The sequence below is a fragment of the Zonotrichia albicollis genome, chromosome 7, assembly GCF_047830755.1.
Source record: "Zonotrichia albicollis isolate bZonAlb1 chromosome 7, bZonAlb1.hap1, whole genome shotgun sequence".
NCBI lineage: Eukaryota > Metazoa > Chordata > Aves > Passeriformes > Passerellidae > Zonotrichia > Zonotrichia albicollis.
In genome coordinates this window covers 45247374-45273795 of record NC_133825.1, presented here as the reverse complement: position 1 = coordinate 45273795, position 26422 = coordinate 45247374, and the positions used below count along the sequence as shown (strand labels likewise).

Here is a 26422-nt window from a genome sequence, read left to right as displayed (position 1 = left end):
CCATTTATGGTATTTTTCATCTGTAAAGCACCCTGAGGAATTATAAAAAGTTGACGTGTGTCTTTTAAATTGGATTTCCTTCAAAATAGTGTCATGACTTTCCTCTGAGAAGCTGCACATCCCATGTCAGAGATAGTGGAAAAGTCTAGGAAGACGAAATCTCCCTGGAGGGAACATTTCTAGATGTTTCTGCATAGAAAAGACATGAAGTTACAGAGAAAAAAAACAACAAAAAAAAAAAAAAAAAAAAAAAAACCAAAAAAAAACCAAAAAAAAAACCAAAACACCAAGAGCTGTTAAGAGAAGAAATAAAATTTCATCTCACAGCCTCTCAGATTGTTAAAACCTTGTGAAAAAATGGCTTGGGTTTGTTTGGAAAGGGATAATATGCATGACCTGAATTTGTATAGTCTATTACCTTGGGTTTTACTGAGCTTAGCTGTTGGATGTAGCTGCTTCTTTCATGCAGATAATCTGTTTTCTCAATGTTCTTCCGTGCAACTTGATGCAGACACTGCCTGCCATTAGTAGTCTCATAAAAATATTCTTTATGCCTCTTCGAAAAGTTCTTCTTTCTCCTCTTAAAGGAAAAGCAGTGCACCATCACTGTCCTGCTGGTGATTTTGCAGCCACCCTTTATCTCTGTTTCTGTGTGGAACTCTGCACAGCACCCTTGGCTGGTTGTTGTTTTCCTCCTGTAAATTTATTCTCAAAGTAGGGCCTCATAAATCAGGCAGTGCTCACTTCTCTTAAAGCAGAGCTCAGATGTTCTGCAGCTCGTGTTCCTGCTGGGATTTTGTCCCCTTCTCCCTGAATTTACCCCAAAAGCTGCAAAAGTTGTGTTGGCTGCTGGTGCAGGGGAAGGGAAGGGAAGGGAAGGGAAGGGAAGGGAAGGGAAGGGAAGGGAAGGGAAGGGAAGGGAAGGGAAGGGGGTATCAGGTGAAACACAACCTGATGAGAACAGAACCTGCCCAAAATGAGATCCAACCTCAGGCTGGGTCCCCCAATCTCTGCGGTGGGACAGAAAACACAAACCACACAAAGCCACCCAGAAGAGATGGGCTGCACCCCACCCTCATTGTAACCATCTTCAGGATCCAAAGCACCTGAGGAATCTCTGCTTGATTAGGTGCCTCATTAAAGCAAAACATATGGTTTCCATGTATTTAAATTAAGGAATTTATTAAAAAAAAAGCCAAAAAACCCAATCAAAACAGTGGTTTGATCTAAATACAGCAGCACTGTGACATTACTAGGACATTATGTACGAAGAATCCAAGCAGCCATAGAACACAGAAGCCTTTATCTTCAGTAACAATCTCAAAATGAAACTAGCTTCATCAAACAATGTTAAAGATCTCCCTGGAAAGAGAAACAAAACCAAACAGACCCTCCCCACCCCTAACCCCTTGGATATTAGAATGACTTTTTTTTGTACAATATCAACAGCCACTAGCTCTTCTAATTGAGAACACTTGCTTTAATTTATTACAAAAATGATCTGTTGACTCAGTTATGAAAGACAACTTTTAACATTGCTTTAGAAGTGTCTGCTCCTCTTATAGACTACAGTATTAGAAGTGCTTAAAAACATTTACTCCTGGATATGCTCTTGAAATTCAATCAGAAGGATATTCTGTGTGTGTTTATATACCAAATATGATTTTTAATTTTTAAAGCAGGTGAAAAGACTAACCCTAATATGAAACTGCAATTTTACAATTTAATTATTAGTCAGATATGGGCAACCACATGATAGTTCATGAAATCTTTAGGTCTATCTACATTGCTCAGAAACACAAAATAAAGTTTTTACAGCTTTCAGCTTCAAAAGGCTAAAATGTTCAGTCTTTTAGAAGAGTGTCCAGTGTTTAAAAGAAATGCAATTGAGGGAGACCGCATTCAATACACATGAAACAACTCGTTTGAGCTTGCTAATTAACATATCCAACAGCTGCATGTGGGGTGATGAGAAAGGAAAAGACATTTGCCATCCAGCCACTACCTGAGATGTTTCTTCTCTGGGAGTGAATCTTCTCTGCAGAACCACTCCAGAAATCCTGGAGCTCCCCTCTGCAGCCCACGGACCCCAGGCACTTCTGCTCTTTCTGCCTCTTTTGCTTCCAGACCCAGATCCATGTTTGGGACTTCACACAGCACCTCTCTCTGTGGGTGCCCAGGGAATCCTTTGCAGGCATGGCCAAAATAGCTGAACCAATGAATTTTGTTTTGCTCCCCTCCTCATAACTATTTATCTCCATTCTAAAATCAGAGGAAGTGTTTCCATGTGAATGCCACACTCACTGGCCAGCTCTTCAGCAAGAAATGAATGCTTTAAACATTTGCACTGCCACCTCTTTGTCTGCTGGAGATGTCTTACAGAAGTGCAGTTTGTTCTGTTTCAGTATCTCTAAGGAGCTAAGACAAACAAATAATAAAAGAGTCCTAATTTAGGAGAGTGTCTCACTAGTCATGTAAATAAAGAGCAGCTACACTAAGCCTACTTCATTTAAATAATAATACAAAGACTTGATACTGATCTGGTTTATGCACAGACTCCAAAGTGCTTTCCACTGACAGACAGAGAGCATCCCTCCGTGTTTGGGAATGGGAAAACAAAATTGCACCGAGGTTTGCCCAGGGCAGTGAGGAAAAACACAGCCAGAAGAGGAATACAAACCATCGCTCCTGGCTCCAGTACATACAGCAAGGAGAATACATATGTGCCAGCAGTAATATTCATGTTAATGAATAGGCAGCAATCTGTTTAAAATTGCTTCTTTCATAAAGCCCATTTGTCGGTACAGCAGCTTAGCTGATCCAACTGCAGCAGATTGTATTTGTATTATCACAGAGACATTTCGGGGAGGTCAGCCCATAATACTGTAGCATATTGTTGGCTTTCACCTTCTTTGATGAAATTTTTTCTTTTCCCCAAAGGAAATAATTTTAAAATCCTCTGAACCAATTCCTTTATCTTTTCAGTTTTTGCATTTAAGGAAAGACAATTATTACCAGCCAGCACTTTAATATTATTTAGTACAAAAGGAAGTGTGTCCTGCCCAGCAAACAGAAGAGATGTTTTTAAATTATGCAGACTTTCTCTTAACTTTAGCATGAGGGTGGTTGTAATTATTCTCCTTACTCCAAATCTTTAGTATTATTTTCAGTTAAAGGTCATATTTGTGAAAGGCTTGAGAAAGACAACTCTGGAACTTCCTGATTTCCATGGAGCCACTGAACATTTGATTCTTCCAGAATTCACTGCCAAAGGAACCTCCCTGCAGCCTGAGACAGACTGGGACCACCCCTGGGCAGGAGAGCCTTGGAGTGAGGACTTCCAGAGCTCCTGCAGGTTTCCACATGATGGAAGATGGTCCACATGCCAAGAGACAGAAAGGATGTTCCTCCAAAGAAAAATCCAGTCTTTCCAAGATTGTATGGAAATGCCTAATGAATAAACTCCTCTGCAGTAACTTCAGTGAATATGACAAATATTAACTGAACAAATCAATGATCACAACTAATTGTGGAGCAGGGGTGCAAACACCAACATCTTGTTCACAACGGAGCCCGTTCCTGTCCCATGGGCGATGGTGAGGAGCAGCAGCTGTGCTCTGGGGCTGTGCATTTATTGCTCTTGCAGAACAGCCTGTGCAGGGAGCTCCTGGCTGAGGCTGGGGTGCACAGGCCTGGCTGATGCTGGGGGATTCCTGCTTGCCCCATCCAGTTCAATGTTGACCCTCAGAGGGACAACACTGTCCTTGAGCCATGGGCCAACCCTTGTGTGTGCCACCCCCAGGTCACTGCAGGAACTCTGGCCGGCACATGGTGGCCCCAAGGAAGAAGGTGCAGCAGTGTGGTGTCACTGCACCCCTGCTGAAGATCCACACCCCGTGGGACTTCACAGCCTGTCCTCCAGAGCTCACAGCTTCTGTGTCCTCCTCACCCTGCCTGTGCTTTTACCACTAATACAAGTTCATTTCCTGCTGGTTCTTTCAGCTGAGGCATGGCCACTGAAAAAGATCAACTGGATTTGAAATGTCAGCAAAGCATTCAAGTAGATCCTGAGGTTTGGGTGAATGATCTTAAGAATCTGTGTCTTCAAATCTGGTGCTTTACCGGGTCAGCCAAGTTTGACTCCTACTGCTGATGGCACTCCCAGCTGATGGCTGCAAATTGAGGAGGTACCAAGCTGTGTTTATGGAGAGTTGCTTTGTCTCTGAGCTGGCAGGAACCAGCAGGGCCAGGTGAACACTGAGATATTGAATTCTGCAGCTCCCTAACACTCTCTTTGATCTGCACTACCTGCTTGGTTTGATTACCTTCACACCTTTCCCAGCTTCACAAGCAGGTTTTTGTTCAGAAACAACATATGACTCATGGCCATTCTTGTGAAAAACCTCTTTTTAGATAATCCAGGTCAAGAGTGCACATCTAAGAGTTTGGGGTTTTTTTTCCTTCATTATTCATTTGTTTAAAAAAAGCCTCACATCCAACAGTGAGAAAAAAATGCTACAAGACTCAAGTGAACCTTGAGACACTGTAGGAAATGAATAGCAAACACCTGACTCATGAAAGTCTGTCAACTAATTAGTGTTCATCAGACTCCTCAACAAAGATTTAAAAATAAAAGGCATGCTTGCATAATTCAGGATCAGATTGCAAACGATTTCTGATTCTTAAAAAGAGCTAAGTTTGCTCATCTGTCTATTTAAAACAAGCAACCAGATCTGAGCATATGCATTTTTGGAAAGAATTTGGATGCTAACTGAAGAGGAGATAAAGAAATGAATCAGTCTGGAAAGCTATTAGAGAACTACTCCTTTCTACTCCTATGTTACCTGCAAACCCACCTCAAAATTCACCTGGAGTCAAAATACTAATAATCTTATTGCAAATGCTCTCCAAAATTGTATGACAAAAATCTAAGTTTTTTTCTCAGAGTTCCCAGTGGTTTTTAAATTTGATTCCATGGAGCCAATGCCAAATGCCTGTGGAAGCCTGGCTGTGCAGGGCACTGCCTGGACAGGGCTTCAGCCCTGAGTTCTGGGCCCAAACTGCACCTGGTCACACTATGGAAGTGCAAGGACTGTGCTTTTACTCCAGCTCTGAGTGCAAGGTAAGCTGAAAAAATAATAAAAATCATCTCAACAAAAATAAGAAGGAATAAACAAGAAATCCTGCAGGTTTTGTTGTTGTATGCAAACCACGACAAGGAGATCCCTAGGAATGGTCATTAGCACTTCTGATGGATTTTGAACTTTCCAGGGTTGGGGGTTGCAAAGTTCTGCTGCCCCAGCATGGTAATACTGTTTGTAGAGACACTGCAGGGAGGAAATCTCTGTCTGCTGGTGGTGTTTTGTGTCTCTTCCCTTCCTCTCTCACTGCTCCAAGGAGGTGGGATTCAGAGGGGCTCCATCCCAGGCTTGATGCCTCCAGGTGCACAGCAGCATCCTTCTTCCACGCCATGAGAACTCAGGGTACCCAGCCCTAGCATCACACCCTGCAGGTACCCAGGGAGAATGAATGCTCTCACCCTTCCAGGACTCTGCCAGAGCCCCAGAGCTGCTGAGTGAGCACTGTCCTGCCTGAGAGGACAGCAGGACAAGGCACAAATGCTGTCATTCACTGCTGTCCCTAAAATGTCATCCACCACAGGGTAAGGCTGGGAGCATCTAAAAAGGTGTAACCAACATTTGCAGTTTGTTCACCAGCTTTCAGTAAGGGATTGGCTGGTATTTCTCAATACTGGGAGATGGTGAAGAATGAAGATTTGAGTCTTCACATGCCAAATTAGCAACATCTCTAAAATCCTGCATCTTCTATAAGATCTGCAATGCCACTATCTGACATGGGAGAATGGTTGAAGCCTCATCTCTCTGTCTTGACTCTTCTCTGTCAGCTGCTCTATGCAAGTCCCTGTTCTGTCCCTCTGTCTCACAGCTTCAAGCTGCTTTGCTATGTCATTCCTGTGTGTTTCTCACTCAGGGATTTGCCACCACCAACCTTCATCCTTTTCCCCCTCAGCACTGGCCACACAGAACATGCACGTGGCAGTCTAATGAATTTTGGCTATTAACACTCCCACTGGAACATCACTTCCTTGGACCCTGGGGTAGCTCCACTGCTGGCTAACAGGATTTTAAACACACCAGGGTGGCTTTCAGATGCTCCTGATGACCCAAAGGTTTAAAAAATTCAGGATAGTCTAGCCAACATTGTAAGGAGTATGGGGAACCAACACACCCTACAGAACACTTTGGGCTGCAGTTGTGGGCACAAAGGATTTCCAGTTCCTGTGGAAGGGAAGTTACCCTATTTTTTGGCCCGGTGTTCTTAACAATAAGAGTGAAATACTTGAGAAGAGCCTGATTCTGATGCCTGAGGTACTGCTACTGATCCTGCCTGATCGGCTCATCCTAGTGGGGCAGAGTTTTTGTCAGTGGTTAAAGGATCCTGGACAAAGAATGATGGAGCTGGGAGTGGGAGTTATTATTTCATGCTGGCATTTCATTCAGTTGAGGATCTAATTGAGGGGATGTGTCAGGGGGTGTTTGCATGACACAGGGCAGTATTTTAAGTGCAGGCACAGCCTGTGGGTTCTGCTACTGCCCCAAAGCAGCTCAGATCCCACCCTGAGCCTCCACAGCTCAGCCCCACAAAGCTGTCACAAATCTCATGGCTGGCACAAGCCAGACTGTTGAATTTCCCTCCTGCTGCCTTTGATGTGGGCAGCTGTGCAAAGACCTTGGGCTTTTGACTGCAGCATGGAGAACACTTGGAGTTTTGCTCTCCTTTCAGCAGGTGCAGGTTTGAAGTCCTAGAAAAAGAAATGGACATTTGCTATCCTGGTCACCTCTCCCTCAGCTTTGTTCTGCCTGTTGCTAGAAACAGCACAAACACTAGTGAAGGAAAAGAGCTTAAAACATGGCTCCCTGTCTAACTAAAAAGCCTTTGATGGAGCAACAACACAAGTGCAAATCTCAGCTGTGCTGGTCCCAAGACATCACAAACCATCAGCATAGCAAGTAGCATTTTTGAATGCATCAAAATCTTGTCTTTTAGCATTTAATGCGAGACATTACAAACTAATGAAGAGGAGAAATGTATGCAGTGTTGCTGTAAACCAAATATACAGATGTAAAATAATTAAGAATAAACTGTTCCATAAAAATGCATGTCAATAAACCCCCGTGTGATAAAGTGATTTATGAAGAATTTTCTAGAATTGCTAAAAAGAATGATTTCTCGTTTGAGGCTCTGGAAGTCTTGAGTCACATTTTGTTTCTTTTAAAAAAATGTCTTAAAACACATGGCTTTACAGCTGCTGCTTGGAAAATATACACCTCCAAAGTCTGACTTTCATTTAAATACAAATGTACAAAATGTAAACTGAGACAATAGAGAAATTTACAAAACTTTTCTTTAAAAATAATAAAGACAAAATTCAGTTCTAGTATGATGCTATTTAAATACGTGCAAGTAGTCATGTTCATTGAATTTCTATTGCAATGTTCTAAAGAGACAAATTTGATTCACACAGTCTTGAGTGCCACCTCCAAAAACAGACCTGAGTGGAAATTTCTTCTTAAAATGTGAGGCTCCACTGGAAGGAATGGATAGAAAATCTCCATTTTGGGAGATCCAGATTTTCTTTCTTTTCACTCAACGGTGGAGGCTCCCTCATCCACAGAAGCTCCAGAGATTATAGTGGAAGGATGCAACATGTTGTTTCATGGGACTGAGCTGGAACTAGCTGCTTCCAGTGGAGTTTGAACTTACGTGATTTGAATTTATGTGATGATTTAAACTGGCCTTTGAATTTGGAGAACTCTTTGAATTGTTCTGATGCTGTAGGAAGAGGAAGAAAATGACAATTAGATTTCCATAATATGCTATGGTTTTATTTTTAATCCAGCATCTTTCATTTTATGATACTGGCTGGGCTGCAGGATTCTTGCTTGAAGATCTTCAGATGGAAAATATTCTTAATTTTCCTACCTGTAGTCTCTCTAGGTCAGCAGAACCATGGCAGTTCTTGAGCAATGCAGCAAAGACGATTCACTCCAGCTCCAGGAGCCAAATCAATTCACTGCAAAATGTCAGTATCTGCTAAATCTGACTAATACAGAGGGTACCTGCCAATGCTCAGGCATGGCTTTAACCCTACAGAAATAGCCCATTCTAAGAATGTTATTGACATTTGCAAGTGGTGCCATGGTGTCTCATGAAAGCTGCACATCATTTTTTATCCAGGCTGCTCTCTTCTTTATTATCTTGCTTTCCTCCCTCAAAATGTGCATTTGCCTTTTTTTTTTTTTAAACACATAAATCAAGGATTTTCACAAGGAACTTCTTAAAGGCTATTTCAGCATACCACTGAAAAACAGGTTGGGTGAGAAGTTTTCAACTGCTGGGAACAAAACTCACGGGCAACAATGGAACTGCTGGTGGCAAAAATCACACAGGGTAGATGAAAAACTTGGGATATGGAGGAAAATGTGAGAGCCAGCCCTCTCTAAGATGTGCTGCTTTTCTCCTAGCACAAATATCACCAGAACAGGGCTGAAAAAAGGTATCTACAGGAGTTTCCTGGTCTTAGTCATAAAAGATCTCACCTGTCGCTTAAATATTCTCTGTAGCAATCCTTTCTTGGGTGGCTCTGGGGGGTAGCTTTTGTTTAGGTCTGGTGAAATAGTACCATTTGGTCCAAATACATTCAGCTCCTTGAAGCACTCTGTTTCTATCATCTAATGGAATATATAGAGAGAGAGAAAAAAAAGGGAATTATTCATCTGCACTAAATAAATTCCAGTAGTGCTAGGTTCTTCAAAGTCAGCAGTGTGTGAGGAGAGTTAACAGTTGGATTCCTGCTGGTGTATTTGAGAGTATGAAAAGCAGAGGCTGAGACTGCTCTGTGTGTTTGCACATCAGGCTTGTCAGAAGCTGCCCCACAAGACTTTCTGTTCTTTCCTCCAGCATTGCAGAGAATAGCAGGCTGAGACAGGCACATTTACAAAATCCCAGTTATTAGCAGCCCTCTGCCCAAGTGGATCTGCTGTTTGATGCAGAGCTGGATTCTGAAATCCACTGTTGGCTGTGTTTGGATGCCAAGCAAAGACAAAGATCCAGGCATGGGAATGCTGGAGGAGCTCAGGGTGCAGGGTGAATGCTGCAGACAGTGGGTGACAGCAGGGTCACCAGAGGAGGATCCTTAAGGATTTCCAGCTGCGCCACAGAAGGGGCTGAGAGCTGCCCAAACACCTCTGCAGAAACCCAGGAGGAGGAAGTACAGTAGGATCCTTGCCAATTCACACAAGCACACAGAGCCAACAGATACAGTCACCTGAACCTGACATCTGTGCTACATTACAGATCTTGAAAGAGGCCATTTGTAACTCATGAAAGCATTAGAGTCTGGCAAGTTGTCCAGTAGCTATATATTACTGGAACATAGAGCTCCCCTTAAATCGTCTGTGTTACGGGCTTTATTGCAGTAATTTTGCTATGATACATCCTTACCTCATTTTGCCATGGAATAGACACCGATCCTGTGGAAAACTTGGAATAGAAATCGTCATCTGTTTGGTCCAGGTTAACTCCTTTCACTGTGGAGAACTGCTCAATGTCTAACACATCCTTGCAGTACACTGCTCTGGGCTATGTCAGCAGAAAAAAAAAGGAGAAATGACAAGAGGAAAAATATTTCTGAGTCGGACCATGTGCTTTCATTCACAGATTCAGTCAAGTGAGAATGTCTAACAAGTGTGTGTCTGCATCCTCCTTCTCCAGGCTTGCTCTGCCTGCATGTTTATCATCAAAGGCTGACTTCACTTTAAGCACATTAAGCTTCCTATTCCAAAGTCCTCAAAGCATCAGTCAAAGGGGGTTTTAGTCATCCATGTACCATCTGGTTAAGAGGTGAGGGGAAAAGGACAGAAAGAGCCAGAAAAGAAAAATGGAACCCTTCAGCAGTCTTTTCATTTAGAGAGGGAACAACAGAAAACCAGAATGTTTACCAGTGGCACACTGAGAGAGCCCTGGAAAGAGGCCTCAGATAGAAAGTGCCCTCCTGCCCAGATAGCTGTGGAGTTTGCAGCTTGGAAGTTTAAAGGAATGCATCCTAATTGCTAAAGAAAACAGAGGAGGTTTGGCATTTTTCCATTGTTTTTATTAATAGCTCAGCTGCTGGAAGCTGCCCAGAATTACCTCTATTAACTCTTTTAACTCAGCTGCATTTCTTCAAAGGAACAGTCAAATGGCTTTGCCTTTTTGAACCACTCAGTTTTCGGGGATGACAGAGACAAAGCTCTCTGCAGTGATGGAACCTTCAGCTCTATATTTCAGCAGTCAGCCCCAGGGAGCAGAAAGATCCATCAGTGGCTGCCTGTCACAGGCAGAGTGTGTGCCCAGGGATCTCCCACCCTTTGGTGTGCAGGGATCACTGAGGGGTGGCTTGTGGGACCAGCCTGGAGCCCAGCCCATGTGCAATCCTGCTGTCTGTCCCTGCTACCAGGACTGCACAGCCAGGGTGTGCAGCACTTTATTGATCTGGTTCTCAGCACTGTGACCAAACAAATTGACCTAATTCCTGACAGAAGTCCTGTTTGCTGGAGGCTGTATCCCTCTACATTCCTGACAGCTGCAATCCAATTTTTGTAGAAGAGGATGGAGAGACATGGTTTGGACAACAACTTCTGCCATTGGCTATATAGCTTTGGGTGATTCAGCTGACTTCAGTAAAGACTGGGAGATCTATGGATGAAGTGCCAGATAAATTAAATTAGGGGCAGCTCTCGAGCTCCCAATAAAGAGCCATAAAAATTTATGTGCCTTTGCTTTTGCAAATATGTCCCTAAGAGGTGCCTTCTAGGCCTTACGTGCCGCAGTTTTTATGCACTCTGGCGGATTCCAAATTTGAGCCCAGAATTTTATAATTTTCTACATCAGAAAGAAATAGTAGCTTGTCTCTTATTTCTTCCCACTAAAGCAGGTCGTAACACCACGGGCTAATTGGCAGGAATAACTAGGCTGCATAGTAAAATGTAAAGCAAAACCAGAGCAACTAAAGTAAACTTTTGTAGCGTTCAAACCACTTTGGTTTGGTTGAGCCTGCAGCAAGGGGAATGGGAGCTGCCAAGATGTTACTTTCTTTAATATGTTAAAATGGCAGTGTTTATTCAGAACCATATGGGGACTTTAAGGATAGAAGCTCCAGCCAGAAAGAGAGCCCTGCAGGAGGGAAATAATCAGATAACTCTACGCACTGGGCTAGAAACCGATACCACAAAAGGGTGGAAAAAGTTTTGTTGTTGCCAGTGCAACAAAGCCTTTCAGTATGTGTGAGCCTGGTGTGTAAATCTGGGCAAGGACTCGGTGTTGGGTTCTGTGCCCCAAAATGAGAGAGAAAGAGAGAAAGAGAGATCCAAATGCTCTCTAAGGTCCAAGTCACCTTCTCTGCTTGAGGTGACACTTGATGCTGAGCCTGGCTCAGATCTCTGCAGCAAATCACTGTTCTCATGATGATCCAGCTCCACAGAGCCCTGGACTTTGCATTTCTGGTTTCACCTCTATAAACCTGCATGCACACATTTGGCTTTCACTGCTGATTGTCCCAAGCACCACCCGATTCTGAGCACACTTATTTTCACAGTAATGCCATGGATAAGGGCTCCCAGTGCTCCAGTGCCGTACAGGAACGCTGTGGTAAAAGCAGTGGGAATGGATCAAGCCCCAGGTTACATCTGCATGCCAACAGAGCCCTCTCTCCTCTTCCTCCCAGGCTCCCCACTCCAGCCCCACCACTCATCACACCTTCCTGGGGTAGCTCCCCGTGCAGAGAGCGATGACAGCCCTGAGAGAGAGAAGCTATTTTAGAAACAAACCTCTTAAAAGAGGCCACTGGGGGTCCTTGCTGTTGTACTTACATCAGGCACGAAGGGAGGATCCAGCATTCCTGCTTCTAACCGCTTGAAATTCATGCTCTTGAAAAAGGGGTGTCTCTTCACCTCTGCTGCCCCTTCCCCCTGACATCCCAGCCGCTGCTTCACGTCTTTGGTGAGGAGCTGAAACGTGCCAACAGGAAGGGGGAGGCTGTCAGAAAAGCAAGAGCTCCACAAAGATATTTTTATCTCCACTTGTTGTTGAATGTGCCCATAGGGATGTACAGAGGGGAGTTGCAACTGCTGTTGCTTAAAAGCTGGAGTTAAATGGATTAGGATTGCACTGTTCTACATGCTGGTGAAATCCTCAGAAAATCACCTGCTGTAAAGTGTTTACAGTCAAAATAGAGACCATTTCTTTTGCCTGCTTTCAGCGAACACTTTCAAGAGGAGATCTATATATCCTAGTAACACAAAAAGATTTTACTTTCTTATGTGTTATTTACATATAAAGATGCACATTCATAAGTTCCATGTGCTTTGTCTCAGTTCTTTTTGTTTTGCTTTTTTTTATGTTTGTAAGAATAATTTTCCCTCAGAAGAACAGGTGCTTAGGAAAAACCAAAAATACCAAACTGCATTTCCTTCACCCATTGCACTACATTCCAGAGCATCACATGGCACACTGAACCACCCTTTTACAGTCATGGGGAGTTCCATCCATGGGGCCAGTGCCCAGTGATTATCCTCAGTTCTGCCTTGTTTGTTTTCAGAGAAGGGCAGTGCACAACCTCTACCTGCTACAGAGAGTCCTGCCTGTTTCCTGGGTACCCATAATGGAGCAATGCCCACCAAAGTGAACTCAGCATCTTTGCTCTATCAGATAAGCAAGTCCATGAACAGAAACACCGTGATAAATATACAGGAGAGATTCAACAGGGGAGGGTCAACAGCACCTTCCAATGCAAGAGAGCTGGAGAGGGACCTTGGATAGAGGCATGACACAAACAGACAACAGGGAATGGCTTTAAACTGAAGGGATATATACAGGGATATATATACAATATGATATATATACAGGAGAGACTCAATAGCACCTTCCAGTGCAAGAGAGATGGAGAGGGACCTTGGATAAGGGCAACTCACAAATAGACAATGGGGAATGGCTTCAAATGAGGGATTGCAGGTTTAGATAGGATATTAGGAAGAGATTCTTCCCTGAGGGTGATGAGGTCCTAGCACAGGTTCCCAGAGAAGCTGTGGCTGCCCTGGATCCCTGGAAGCACCCAGCTCTAGGTTGGACAGGGATTGGAGCACTCTGCTCCAGAGGAAGGCGTCCCTGCCCACGGCAGAGGGTTAGACTGGACAGTATTAAGGATCCCTCCGAGACAAACCTTCCTGCGGTCCCTGGGTGATGCTGAGCCGCTCGGGCGGTGCCGCCGGGAGGCAGCAGAGGAAAGGGCACGGCAGGGAGCGCTGCCCGGGGACGGGGGACGGGACACGGGACATGGCAAGGGAGCGCTGCCCGGGGACGGGGAACGGGACATGGCAAGGGAGCGCTGCCGGGGACGGGGCTGCTCCGGGGGATGGGAGCGCTGCCGCCGCTCCTCCGCCGCTGGCCCCGGCGTTATTGGCCCGCAGCCGGGCCAGAAGCAGCGCTCAGCCCTGCCCGGGTGGGCTGTGCTCGGTGATGGCACCGAGAGCATCAGCAAAGCATCAGCAAAGCCCGGCGGGGCTCGGCGGCAGGCGGGACAGGGGCAAGGGCTGGGTTGGGCTCTCTGAGCCCGGGCAGGCACCGGGAGCACCCCCGGGAGATCCCCGGGACGGTCCCAGCTGCGAGTGAAGGGATGCCGACACCTTTGGGAAGGCTGGGGAGGATCCCGTGCTCTCGGGTGCATCCCTGCAGGAGCAGGAGCGGGAGCCAGGCGGGTTTTCCGCTAGGGCAAGGCTGCCTGGGGATGCTGATCGTGTGCCCAGCTCAGGGTTTGTGTGCCTAGATCAGGGTTTGTGTGCCCAGATCAGGGTTGTGTGCCCAGAGCAGGGTTTGTGTGCACAGCTCAGGGTTTGTGTGCCCAGCTCGGGATTTGTGTGCCCAGAGCAGGGTTTGTGTGCCCGGATCAGGGTTTCTGTACCCAGCTCAGGGTTTGTGTGCCCAGCTCGGGGTTTGTGCGCCCAGCTTGGGATCTGTGTGCCCAGATCAGGGTTGTGTGCCCAGATCAGGATTTGTGCGCCCCAGCACGTTCTGCCTCAGCCACGAGGCAGCAGCCCAGCTCAGCTGCCTCATCTCACCAACAGGGAACGTGGAACTTGTTTGTTGCTAATGTCATGTTCTGCTCTTTCCTCTGGTGCCTGGCTGGAGCTGGGGTTTCTTGTGCCTGTCATGGGTTTACAGTGTCACAGCTCTTCAGGCCTTGCTACCACTGGGCGTTTTTACCACCTGAGCATTGGTGGTTTTCTGATCTGACTTCCAAACGCCACCCCAGTTCTGTTTCTGTGCTGCTGGGGGCCTCATTTCCAGCCTGAGATGGCAAATGGCTTTGGCAATCCGTGTGCCCCACGGTGCAGAGGCAGCAGCCAGGCCAGAAATGGTGCTGAAGGGACTTGTAGACATTTTCTGCTCAGGTCTCTCTGCCCCAGCAGAGACTGAATGGTCAGAGGAATGGGTTTAAAGGCACTGCTGCTGGCCACAGCAGCAATGTTCAGCTTCCAAACAGCAACAGCCCTTTCTTCCCCACACTTTGCCTCTGATGCTGCCAAGCTGGTGACATCTGGGCTGACAGATCACAACTGGCTGATCCATAATTGTAAAAAGACTTGAGGAAACATCTGTATGCCCTGTCATTCCCTGAGCAGAGAGATTCACATGATACTGTACCACATCCATCTGACTCACTGCAAAAGATCTGTCTCAGAGCACTTCTCTGGACTTTGCTTCCTCTGCTAGAAGGAAAGAGGGATGCTTTGCTTTCAAATAATTGCATTAGACTTTGAGTTCTCATGGTCCTGAGACTAGAATTTTTGTTGTGAGGAGTTTTTTTGGGGTTGTTTTAGTTTTTTTGGTTTTTTTAAATCTCCACAGTTTTATGCTCTAGCCTATTGAAGATGATTGCTTTGGAATTTCCAATCAGAATCAGGTTTATTCTATTCTGGTTGGGCAAAGAAATCAAAAATTCTTTTAGTCTTTTATTCTCGTGTCAATAGGACTTTCCTGACAGTTGTAAAGAAGAATATGAAAGCAGAAAGACCATTTTTAGTACCCGTGGCTCTGGAATACTTTTGGAAATGATACCTTGGACCTTTGAGGAACAGCTGAGGAGCAAGTGGTGGAAGGAAGGGACAGATTTTTACCTTCCTGGAGATGATACAGGAGATCTCTGCAGTCTCTGCCCTGAAGTCAGCTCTGAAGGGATGAAAAGGGGGTTATTTCCCATCTCTGGAGTCTGGATTCTGGGCTCAGTGGGGAGACCAGGCTGATGTGTGAATTTGCCCTTGTCAGGCTGTAGGATGTTTGGAGTGTGCGGTCAGAGAAAAGGGTAGCTGAGGACAGAAAAAGCTGCCTGGGGATTCCTGGGTTCCTCCATGACAAACAAGGGAGTATTCAGTAACTTCAGATGCAAGAAGGAAGTTTCTGGAGCATGAATGCAGTTGGTTGTGGGTGGCTTGGCCACTGCTGGCTGGAAGACACAAAAGGGAACAGGCCACTGGGAATAGGCTGGGGCTGAAAGAACAGGGAGAGGAGAGGATTCTCCTGCAAAACCCTGCTGCAGGGCAGCTGCAGTCTCCTGAGAGTCCCAGGAGAGGCACAATGGAGAAAAAGGCTAGAAATAAATGGAACTTGAAAAGCTGTAGATGGAGCCAGCTCTAGAGATGGCAACAGGTGAAACCAGACATTCTTCCGGGCTTCTGTTGCGGATATGAAGACACAGCATGGATTAGAATATTTTCCAGAAGGGAGAATCCTTCATTTCACCAAGGAATTATTAGTCTTCCACCATTTCCTGCTGCCCCAGAAGATTTCTGCAATAATGAATCCATTCCAGAGCCTGAAATATGCATCCCATTTGGGAATGTGACATGGAAAAGAAAATGGAGATAACAACAGTATGTTATAAGTCATCTCTACACTTTTGTTTAATTCATCTTCAAAGGGTTTGTTTAATATGAATAGAGAGCAGAACAAAAGCAACTCCATCAGGCTGATGACAAGCCCTCCTGGGACAGCAGTGCAAGGGACCCCATCAAATGTAATTTAAATGTAATTTTACAGTGGAGCCTGCAGATAATTCACAGTTTCAAACCTGGAGATGGCCTGGGCCACCCAACCATGCATGAAGCTAATGCCAAAGAGCAGAGCTGTGAGTTCTGGTAAAAAAAACTCCAGCTGACACTGGACATTTAGGGTTTAGTCTGCAGAGTTCATGGGCAGAGCATGACTAGAACAGGACTTTCAAAGAGAGTCTTGAGTAGCAGCAGTAAAGTTCCATCAAGATCTTGATACAAAGAGCTCTCTGATACTTTTATGTCACTCATCTGATCCCCACTGGGGATGCAAGCTCTGCAATGTCTGAGACTTTTTTCCATGACTTTGTTTTGCTTCCTTTACAAAAAGAAACAACTGTTGTGAGGATTGCTAAAAAAAGCCAGAAGTCCCCAAAGCACTGTTTTATCTTCATGTGATCAGTCAGTTCATCTCCAGACCATACCATGTAATAAATAATTCCAAGTTCTAAGATGTTAGCCCTAAAATTATAGGAGCAAGGAAAACAAAAAATTGCCACTCATGAAAGGAGACAAGGGGAATGCTAAAACCACTTCCATTGACTCTGCTGATCAAGCAGTTTAAGGAATCACCTAGGTAAAGTTCAGCCCTGACACTGAAGTAAACATTTTATTTTAAGCAATTTTTAGGGAACAGAAAAGCAATACTTTGGTCAATTACTAAATGAGAGCAGAGAGATGAAAGAGAAGTTATTCTTGGGCACTGCTGAACTTTAAGGTGTCATAATGCTGATTTCCTTGGGATGAAAGCAGAAAGGAGGGATGGCAGCAGGCAGGAGAACCTGTATGATGATAGAGTTTCTGATGGTAAGTGAGGAACAGGAAAAAATTGCTTTTAAGGAAAACAGAACCTGTTATATTTTAGTTGGTTGGGGTGACACTTTGAAAAGGGAATGGAGAACAGAAACATGGAACAGCTGAGGCTGGAAGCCACATGGCCTAGTCCAATCCCTCCAGTCCCTGTCCTAGTTCAAAGCAGAGGTTCCTAGAACAGGTTGTTCCACACCTTGTTTTGTTGAGCTTTGGATATTTCCAAGTGTGGAGACTTCACAGCCTCTCTGGGCAACCTGTTCCACTATTTGGTTACCCTCAGGATGGAAAAATGTGTCCTAATGTTCAGAGGGAACAGAACAGCTCCTGTGCCCCAATTTGTTTCCTTTGTTTCCTGCCCTGTTGCAGGACACCCAACCAAGAGTTTGGCCCTGTCTCCTTTACACCATGCCACCAAAGACCCCTTGTGCAGGGTAAAATGGGAGCTGCAGGGATAAAAGGCACCAGGGAAGGCAATTCTGTGGGAAATGCAGACAAGCAGGGCCCTGACAGAGTGACAGAGCAGCACAGCAATGAGGGCCCATCCAACACTGCTGACTTGAATGCACTTCAAGTCACATCTCTGGATGCATGACTGCACTTGTCAGGGAAAACAGGCATGAACATCATGGAGTACGAGGCATAACCACAACAAACACGGACCATTTCCTAGAAAGACTGGATTTTTTCACAGAAAAAACACACCAGGAGCAGCTATGTTATATGGGAACTATGGGTTGGGGAGCTTCCCAGAAAGCCAGCTGCCCCTGTTCCTAATTATTTGTTATTCATCTCTGTTTCAGTCCAAAATGAGGTCTGATTTATGGGAAATTACTTACAAAATGAAACATGGAAATATGGGATGGATGATGATTAATGGGAGCTATGATATGTGCCTGCAAAAATGCAAAAGGGCACAAACATCCAGGAGGGGCAGGCTGACGTGGGGTGACACCAGAGGGTTTTCCTATGAGTAAATGAACAAAGACAATGCATTTCCTGGTGGTGATGCTATTAGTTCATGGAGAAAGCTCTGAAGAGAAGGCTGGGCAACATGGTGGAAAACATTTCCTCACTCCTGCCCTGAAGAGTCCACCATGGGAAAGCCTTTTGTGCTGGATCTTCAAGAAGGCTCAAATTTCATTTATATATTACAACTTTTTGCTTCATTTTGCATTTATGGTGGGTACTTTATGACTCTTTTGTTTCCTTGTTAAGACACTGATGGAAAGCAACAAAGTTCTGGCCTTCATTATAAAAAGCAAAAAGAAATGGAGAAAATATGAATTTGAATAATGGATTTAAAAATAAAAAACATCACTTGATAAAATAAATTACTTTTGGATGGGAAACCACAAAGGCCATCACACTCAGTACCAGGACCCAGACTCTTCCTGCCTCAAGATGCTAATGCTCAGAAAAGGGAAGGTTATCTTTGGATCTATTAATAGTTTGCACAAACCACCTCAATAAACATGCCACATGATTGGACAGGGAAGCTGCAGTGATTGAGTTTTCAGGAATAATTTATATATAGTCCAAGCTTCCCTGAGGCAAGAGGAAGAGCTAGATCATCTCCTGAGGTCCCGACTCCCTGAAACCAGAGTCTCCATGGCTGGAAGATGAAAATGACCACTACAGTGTCATGCCTGTCTGCTGCCCTGGGAGTGTGGGAGGTCATCCACAGCACTATCCCATCAATGCTACATTTAATTCTTCCCAGCTTTAAGCTCTCATGGTTATGTTCAAAGTCTATGTTCATTCTGTTATGCAAGGGAAATAAAGAGTAGCAAGAAGGGCTTCTACAGGTATGTCAGCCAGAAAAGGGGGGTTGGACTATGTGATCTTTAGAGGTCCCTTTCAACCCAAACTATCTTGATTCTGTGCCTCAAGCAGCAAGGTAGAATTTTGGCCTCACATATCCATTTCAGATTAACAGCAGGACACACACACAATTCCCTGCCACTCCAGCAGACTCTGCTGCTCACCTGGTGAGAGCTGAGATGCTGCCCGTGGAGAGAGGGCAGCCAGCTGGGGCCCATGGGATGCCCTGTGAGAGCCCATGGGATGGTCTGTGAGAGCCCATGGGATGGTCAGTGAGAGCCCATGGGATGGTTTGTGAGAGCCCATGGGATGGTGTGTGAGAGCCCATGGGATGCCCTGTGAGAGCCCATGGGATGGTGTGTGAGAGCCCATGGGATGCCCTGTGAGAGCCCATGGGATGGTGTGTGAGAGCCCATGGGATGCCCTGTGAGAGCCCCTGGCTGCCCCAGGTTCTCCATGCCAGCTTCACTGGGGGCTCTGCATCACCATTTAAGGGCAGTGAAGGGCCCAGAGCATCTCTCAAGAGTGATGTCAGTCAAACACCACCCCGAGGATTCAGGAATGACTCGGTGCACCGTGAGTTAATGACTTCCAGGCATGACTCTTGGCGGTGCTACCATTATTATTTTGCAAGGAGACTTCAGTGTCTCTTCTTGCAGCCAGCCAGCCAGAGTGTTGTGGATCTGCTCTTTGCCTGCCTGTTGCACAAGGCATTGGTGAAACCTTCCCTACCTATTTGTTGACCTTTCCTCCCCTTCGTTCTCCCTCCACCAGCAAACACAGATAGGTCATTGTCTCCAAAGGAGACTTCACTCCTTAGCAAACAACACCCAGAAAAAGGCCACATCCTTTTCCAAATTACAATTCAGCCTTCTAAAGATGGATGTCAACAAGACATTGATGAATTCAGACGCAGCTTTGAGATTTCTCAGAGGGATTGAGGATTTCCATTGTCAGACATGGCTATTGTGCTACGAAAATGACTCCCAGCTGAAGGAGTGAGAAAACATTTTGAAGAACAGCTCAACAGTATTAAGAAAAGCTGGATACCCTGACACCCCGGGGGAAAAGCTGCTAACAAAGTTAGTGAGATGGGCTGGGACAACATTTGAGTGTCACAATAATTTCATTGCATAATCTTTGTCCTGCTTACCCCCAGCTCTCACCAAAGACAATGGAAGCGTGGGGTTTGCAGTTCCTTGCAGGAGACAATCAGATTCTTGCATCATCGAGTCCTTTTTCTTTTTTTCTACAAGTTTATAAAAGACAGAGATGCATTCTTGACTGCAAACTAACATTCAAAGTCTCATGAGAATAGACACCGCTCCCTCGGCCATAAAACTTTGGAGAGGGCTCGGGATGACCGAGATGAATCTCACGGAGAAACAAGCCCAAATAAACAGAGTTTGAATGAATAGAGAGTGCAGTCATCCCATCCACAGATGAGCTTGGTTAGTCCCTGTTTCTGCAGCCCCTCCATGGCCCCCTGTCAGTGCTCAGACCGTGTCAGACACAGCTGGTTAGTGAGGCTGCCCCACTGAGCTCTCCAGCCCCTTACCATTTTACAGATGGACTTGGCCTCCTCAGAGAACTTATGGGAGTACACCTCCTCTGTCTCCAGCACTCTTCTGTCCACTTCTTCCCTCTTCACCTTCTCTTTCCTCCCACGGAACGGCGATTGCCCAGCAATCATTTCATAAATGAGGCAGCCTAACCCCCAGTAGTCAGGGCTGAGTGTGTATCTCTGGTTGTTCAGCACCTCTGGAGCTGTGGAGAAGAGTGAGATTCCTTGTGGAAATGCTTGGTATTTACACAGGCACAGCATTTAAACGCCTCAAAGTTTCATTTTGGTGACTGAATACACATGCACAGAGAATGGTGGGTAAAATACAGAAATGCCTTCTGAAATGCAGCATGCTGCATGCCATGGTGTTCTCTCTACATGCTACATGCCTTGTGCATGCTATCTGCTGACTTCTCTACCAACTCAGTCCAATTAAAATTAAAAAAAAAATCATGAAAGAAGTTGGGTCTAAATATTAAGCAGAGACCTAATTTTAAGAGTTCCTCCAGATTTCTCCACTTAGGGAAGAAAGGAAATGCAAACACACATCCTGTAAACAGCCGTGACATTTCTTCAAAAGCAAATTCTGTCTCTTTGGTCAATTCATAGCTTCTCTTTTTCCCCTTTAAAGAAACTCCAATCCATTAATTTTGTGTTGCAACCACAGACAATGCTTTTGGGCAGAGAGTCACTGTCTTGCAGGCACCCTCACCTCCATGCAGGGGTACAAACACACATCCCCACGTGCTCACAAGCACAGAGCCTTGGTGTGCACGCAAACTTACACTGGGATAACAAAATTTAGACATGACAACTGATTTGCTTGCTTTCATTAAAGTCTCCATATGGTGTAACAGTGGCTCACATCAGCTAGTTTCTATTCAGTCAAATAAGCATAAGCAATTTTTACTCCAAGAAAATATGCCCACCCAGAGAATGCATGAAAATAATTACATTGAGTTTAGAAAACAGATCTAGTTAAATAAGGGAGTGTAGTTGTAGGCTTTTTTTTTTACCAATGTACAGATCTCTACTTGTCTTTTGTGCAGATCCTCCTTTGCACACAGAGGAAAGCTGAAGCTGACCCTGGTCAAGACGACCATAGGTGTGACTTACCCATTTTATCATAACCATGCAAATACATTGTAACTCCTATACAAAGCAACAACTAGAAAGAAACCTTTATTTTGGCACATAACCCTCCTAAGATAAATCTACAATAAAATCACTAGAATCCCAGTTGCTGTCTCCCCTTTCAATTTTCTTTGCTGATTTAAGGTTATAGACCAGCCTCACTGAGAGCTGTAGAGGTCCAGCCTTTCACCCTCTTCTGATTTTCATTATCAGGATTTCTGTAGGAGTTGGTGCATGAAACTGCACCCAGCTGAATGTGAATATTTTTTATTCTTTTTCTTAAGCTTTCTCGGCAGAAATATCTCTAAAACTCAAGTAACCTTGGTAAATTTTTAAAAAGATGAGCTGTGGAAGACTTACCCATATACCCTACTGTTCCTACTCTTCCACGGATTGATTCACCCTCGGGGATTTTGACAGCTAGACCCAAATCAGATATTCTAATATGGCCTGGAAGGAAAAAAGAAACAAAACAACACAAAGCAGATATAATAACCTGACCCAAATTAGTCCAAAACACACAACTGTGGTCATTGCTAAGCGACTCCTGCAATTTACTGCTCAGACATTTTAGGAAAAGAGTGTTCTGAATCACTGAATTGGAACAGTTCCATTGATTGGGAAAAGAGGAATTATTAAGGGCACTACAACACAGTGAAATAGATGCTAACAGTAAGGCTGTGGACTGCAGAGGATTGCATCAGGTATTTTAAAACCAATGAAAAAAAGCAGACAGAAGCATGCTGTGGGGAAGTATCTTGAACTGATCACAGAGGATGGATGGGCTGACACAATTCTGTAACTCTGCGATGGCTGAGGAGGCCACATCTGGTCTGCAAGTCAGCATGAGATTCGATTATCGCTGCCTCCAGCAATGAACGGGTACCTGGGTTTGCATAAAACCAGACTTGGTTCAGCAGAGGGGGAAAGTACTTTCAAAAATGGAGAGGGAAGCACAGATTTAGAAATCAGAGCTCCCTTTGTGTTGCACCAGCCTTGCTACAAGGATGGAAAAGCGGCGAGGGAAGGCAGAGAGCCCCAGCAAGGCCGAGCTCTCGAGAACAGCCCCTGCTGAGGGCACGGCTGCTTCCCTCCATCTGTGCAGAGCTCCAGCAGCTCAGCCACCCCTGGACAGGAATATCAGTGTATGCTGAGCCTCTTAATCACTTCAGAGCATTATTTGTCTTTGTGCAATATATATCCTGAAACTAACTTAATCTACTTTACTGTGAAAGCATCTCTGTAAAGCTCTGAGACTTACCATAATCATCCAGCAGGATATTTTCTGGCTTCAGATCTCTGGAAATGAAAGACAGCAGTTATGGGTATGAAGCTGGTTTTGATAACATAACCATACAACTGTGTGGGGGCATTTATTACTTGTAATAAACCAATTGAGTGTCAACTCAAACAGCAAGGAACTCCTGAAACCAATACAACCTTTTACAACTCACTTCACAGATAGACTGAGACCATATGTCTTTTCCTAAACTGGAGTTACAATTTTTCACTAAGCCAAGCTTTTAGTTCCTAATCTACCCTATAATGGACTCATCCATCTAGTCCTGTAAGCCCTGTAAACGAACCCCTATAGCCCTGTGTGTTGTAAAATCTCTCTAACATTTTCTGTTATAAAATCATATGTTAAAAAAGAAGAGGTTTTAAAATACTTTATTTACATGTGAAAATGGAAATAGCAATCTGCTGGGCTCTAATTTTCTATGTCTGGCATCTGAGTCAGACCAAATATGTGAATGTGTGTCCATGCACATGCACACATGTGCAATAACTTTGTTGAGTTTGGAAAACGCGGGGCAGAGGGGGGAATGCTGTGCCCAGATTAAGATTATTCTTACAAGCACTTGTGAAACTCTAGTTAGTGCCTGTGTGGTTTGGAGCAAAGCCATGAAAATGGGCAAGGTGGTCAATCTGATGTCAAAGATGTGCCTTTTACTGTTCCTGAGAAAAAGAAAACAAAAAAAAAATCCCCAGATCTGGGCAAGGTATAAACTTCTGAAGTAAATAATCTCAGTTTTCATATATTTAGCAGAGCCTGGGCAGTCTGAAAAGTTTGAAGGGGGAGCCAGGCAGGCTCCTTCCCATCCTGCTCGTGCAGAGGGGAATGAAGGCAGCCCAAGAGGTGGGAGCAGAGGTGTCAAAGGGGGACATGGACATGCTGGGCAGGAGTGTCCCAGCAGTGCCCCAGGACTGGGCTGTGCTGGCCTCAGCCTGAACGAGGCACCAGCAGCTGGGTGAGGCAGGAAAAACAGCATTGCTTCAATTCACCACACCATGCCCTGGCTTTTATCTAGAGACAGTGCTCAGCTTGCTGCAAATCCAAGCCCTGCTTGGCCTCTTCTTTTTTGTCAGTGTGTCAGTGTAAGGCTGCCTTGCATCTGTGAACCAGCTTGGTTCTGGTAACTTCCCAGAAAGAGTAATTTCTGTGCAAAGAGCAAAGAGAAAGCCTCACACCAGGGCACAGGGCAGAGCACAGAGCCCACCCCACCTCTCCAGCTGCACCACTCCAGTATCATGAATTTTCCTGTGTATGAAGAGGGGTACTTTATAGTTTTGACAATGCCTAAATTGGAATTTTGAATCTTGCCTTGTTTTTATTTATGATTTCAAGAAAGAACACAGAGCTCTGTGAGTAATCTCCTCTCGTTGCTTGCTTCAGACCTTCCTGATCTCCCAGATAAACCTCACACAGTGCCCGGTGGTACCAAGCCCGCTTTTCAAACAAACAATGCTGAAATATGTGAAGGGCATATTTCTGAATACTGAGGAGAAGCTGTGATTTTGTTTAACATACCACTGTGGGCTTTCCCTGCCACTCAGCAGAAGGTTTCCAATGCAGTCATTGGACAGTCAAGGGCATTGTCCATTTATTTTTGAAAATAGGTTCTAAATCCTGTAAGAATCATTCCCTTGAAGAACTCAGCCTTCATCAGTTATTTCATCTTCTGCTCAGCAGTTATTAGTCCCACATAAAACTGCAACTGGGGGCAGTGATAAGAATCTTATGTGCAACTTGGGAAATTGTTGTCTTTGAATGAGAAAATGGGAGACTCCAGAAGGACTCTGAGAACATCAGTTCAGTTCTTAGGGTCCTCTGTGATTCAGGGCAATTAGAGGAAGCTTTCCTCCCCTCCCAGGCATCAGCTGTCATTCCTGTTTTCAGGATTCTGGCTCCTCAGGATCAAGGCTGGCTTCCTTTGCATGGCCAGCACTTCCAAGGGTTCATGACTGAAAAAAGTCCAGGAGGAATAAAACTCCCTGGTGGACACACTGACACATAAAGCTGCTTCCCAAAGGCTCAGCTTCCCATTTGTAAATTAGCCTTGCCCAAACACACTGAAACATAAACTGCTGGCACTGTGCCCATGCTCAAAAGGCAATTGTTTGGCTGTGCAGGACAGCCTAAACAACTCAATTAATCACTTTGGACAAGGCTTTACCATGCACTTGTGCAATGCCTGGGACAATGTGAGCTTGGAGCTTCCAGGCATCGCTACAGTATAAATGAAAAAAAATTACATGCATAAAAAATATTTCTAGAAACAAAAAAGTTATATACATATACATATACATATACATATACATATACATATATATAAAAATTATAAAATAAAAATCTGAATACATAATATAAATTATGAACTTTAAATGAATAAAAATGAATTTTATATATATATAAATAATTTGAGTAGAACCAGCAGCTTTTTACATTTGCTTTCCACGAACAACCAACCCATTGACCTTTACTAACATGCTGCAGTTGAGAGATGTAGCACAAGTGCCATGTTTGACAAGGGAATTCTGAATGAGATGAATCTGACTCTGAGCCTGGTTGTTCTCCCAGGTCACGTCTGCAGCGTGCGTCAGCAGCGGCCCAGGAGATGGGGATGCATTTTCCAAAGCTGTGATTTACTCAGGAGCATTTTGTTTAAAGAAAATGAAATTAAGTCTGAAGAAGAAGTGTTTTGTGATGAATTATTCGCCTTGAGAAGGCAGTGGCATTTAGCTGCTATTTTTTATTGACCTATATAGCACTTCTCACGGGTCCCACAACACGCTGCGCTGTTACAAATGAGGGGTCTCTGCAGATGCTCCTGACATACTGCTAGAAAATGTCACCTACAAGGATGTAGCATCATTCATCACCAAAATGAATGTGCCATCTGAGGTGTAAAGTAGCAGCTCTTTTAAGAGTAGCATGAAAACTCCTGCTTAAGGAAGTAGGTGCCATTTCTCTCAGAGCCACACACTATTTTATGTGGCCAGATCTGATTTGTTCTATTAGAAAATGGAATTAGTATGGCATTTTACCAGCCATGTTATGAATGAACCAGTCATTTTTTTCACTAAAATATGATTGTGAAACACTACACTACCTCCTAAAATGTTTGAATGTGTGGTAGGAGGTTTTCTAAGGGAAAAGGAAGCCAGACGCTTCACTTATGATTTGATTTTTCAATTGACGTTAGACATTTAGTACCATTTTGTTCCCTGGGGAAAGAAAAAACTTCCTTCTTGGGTGAGCACCAACTAAATCAGCATGTTATCTGTCTGCCCTCTGTGTGCCAGCTAGCAAGATGCAAGGCAACCAAGTGTCAGTTTCTTAGAGATTTCCAAGGAACAACAATATTGCATTTTCCACGTATACAAGTGCATGCATCATATGTATTATACCCAGGCATATAAAATGATTTAAAGTGTGGCTTGGCTTTTAAAAATAGCATCTTATTGTCTATTAATCATTGTCCTTGGAAGTTCTTTCATCAATTTACAGGCCCTCTTCTGCTGTGAATGCCAGCAATGATGATTTCACAAGCGGGGATGATGAAGACAAACAAGAACCGTTGTTTACAAACTACAGTGGCTGTTGATTAAAAAAATAAATCCTCATGGAGTCACAAGAACTCTG

The 26422-nt window shown here is 44.5% G+C and overlaps 1 protein-coding gene across 2 annotated transcripts in view; it reads right to left on the bottom strand.

Moving 5' to 3' along the window:
- Positions 1 to 1155: 1155 nt before the first annotated feature.
- GRK5 (G protein-coupled receptor kinase 5) overlaps positions 1156 to 26422 on the bottom strand; it is a 153477-nt gene continuing 128210 nt past the window's right edge. For both annotated transcript variants that reach the window (XM_074545308.1, XM_026795218.2), the window contains 7 exons: positions 22757 to 22794; positions 21856 to 21945; positions 20356 to 20564; positions 11931 to 12068; positions 9526 to 9663; positions 8622 to 8753; positions 1156 to 7854 (listed from right to left, as the gene is read on the bottom strand). In XM_074545308.1, coding sequence (XP_074401409.1) covers positions 7756 to 7854; positions 8622 to 8753; positions 9526 to 9663; positions 11931 to 12068; positions 20356 to 20564; positions 21856 to 21945; positions 22757 to 22794 — 844 coding nt within the window. In that variant the 3' untranslated portion in view covers positions 1156 to 7755. The remainder of the gene's footprint in view (positions 7855 to 8621; positions 8754 to 9525; positions 9664 to 11930; positions 12069 to 20355; positions 20565 to 21855; positions 21946 to 22756; positions 22795 to 26422) is intronic.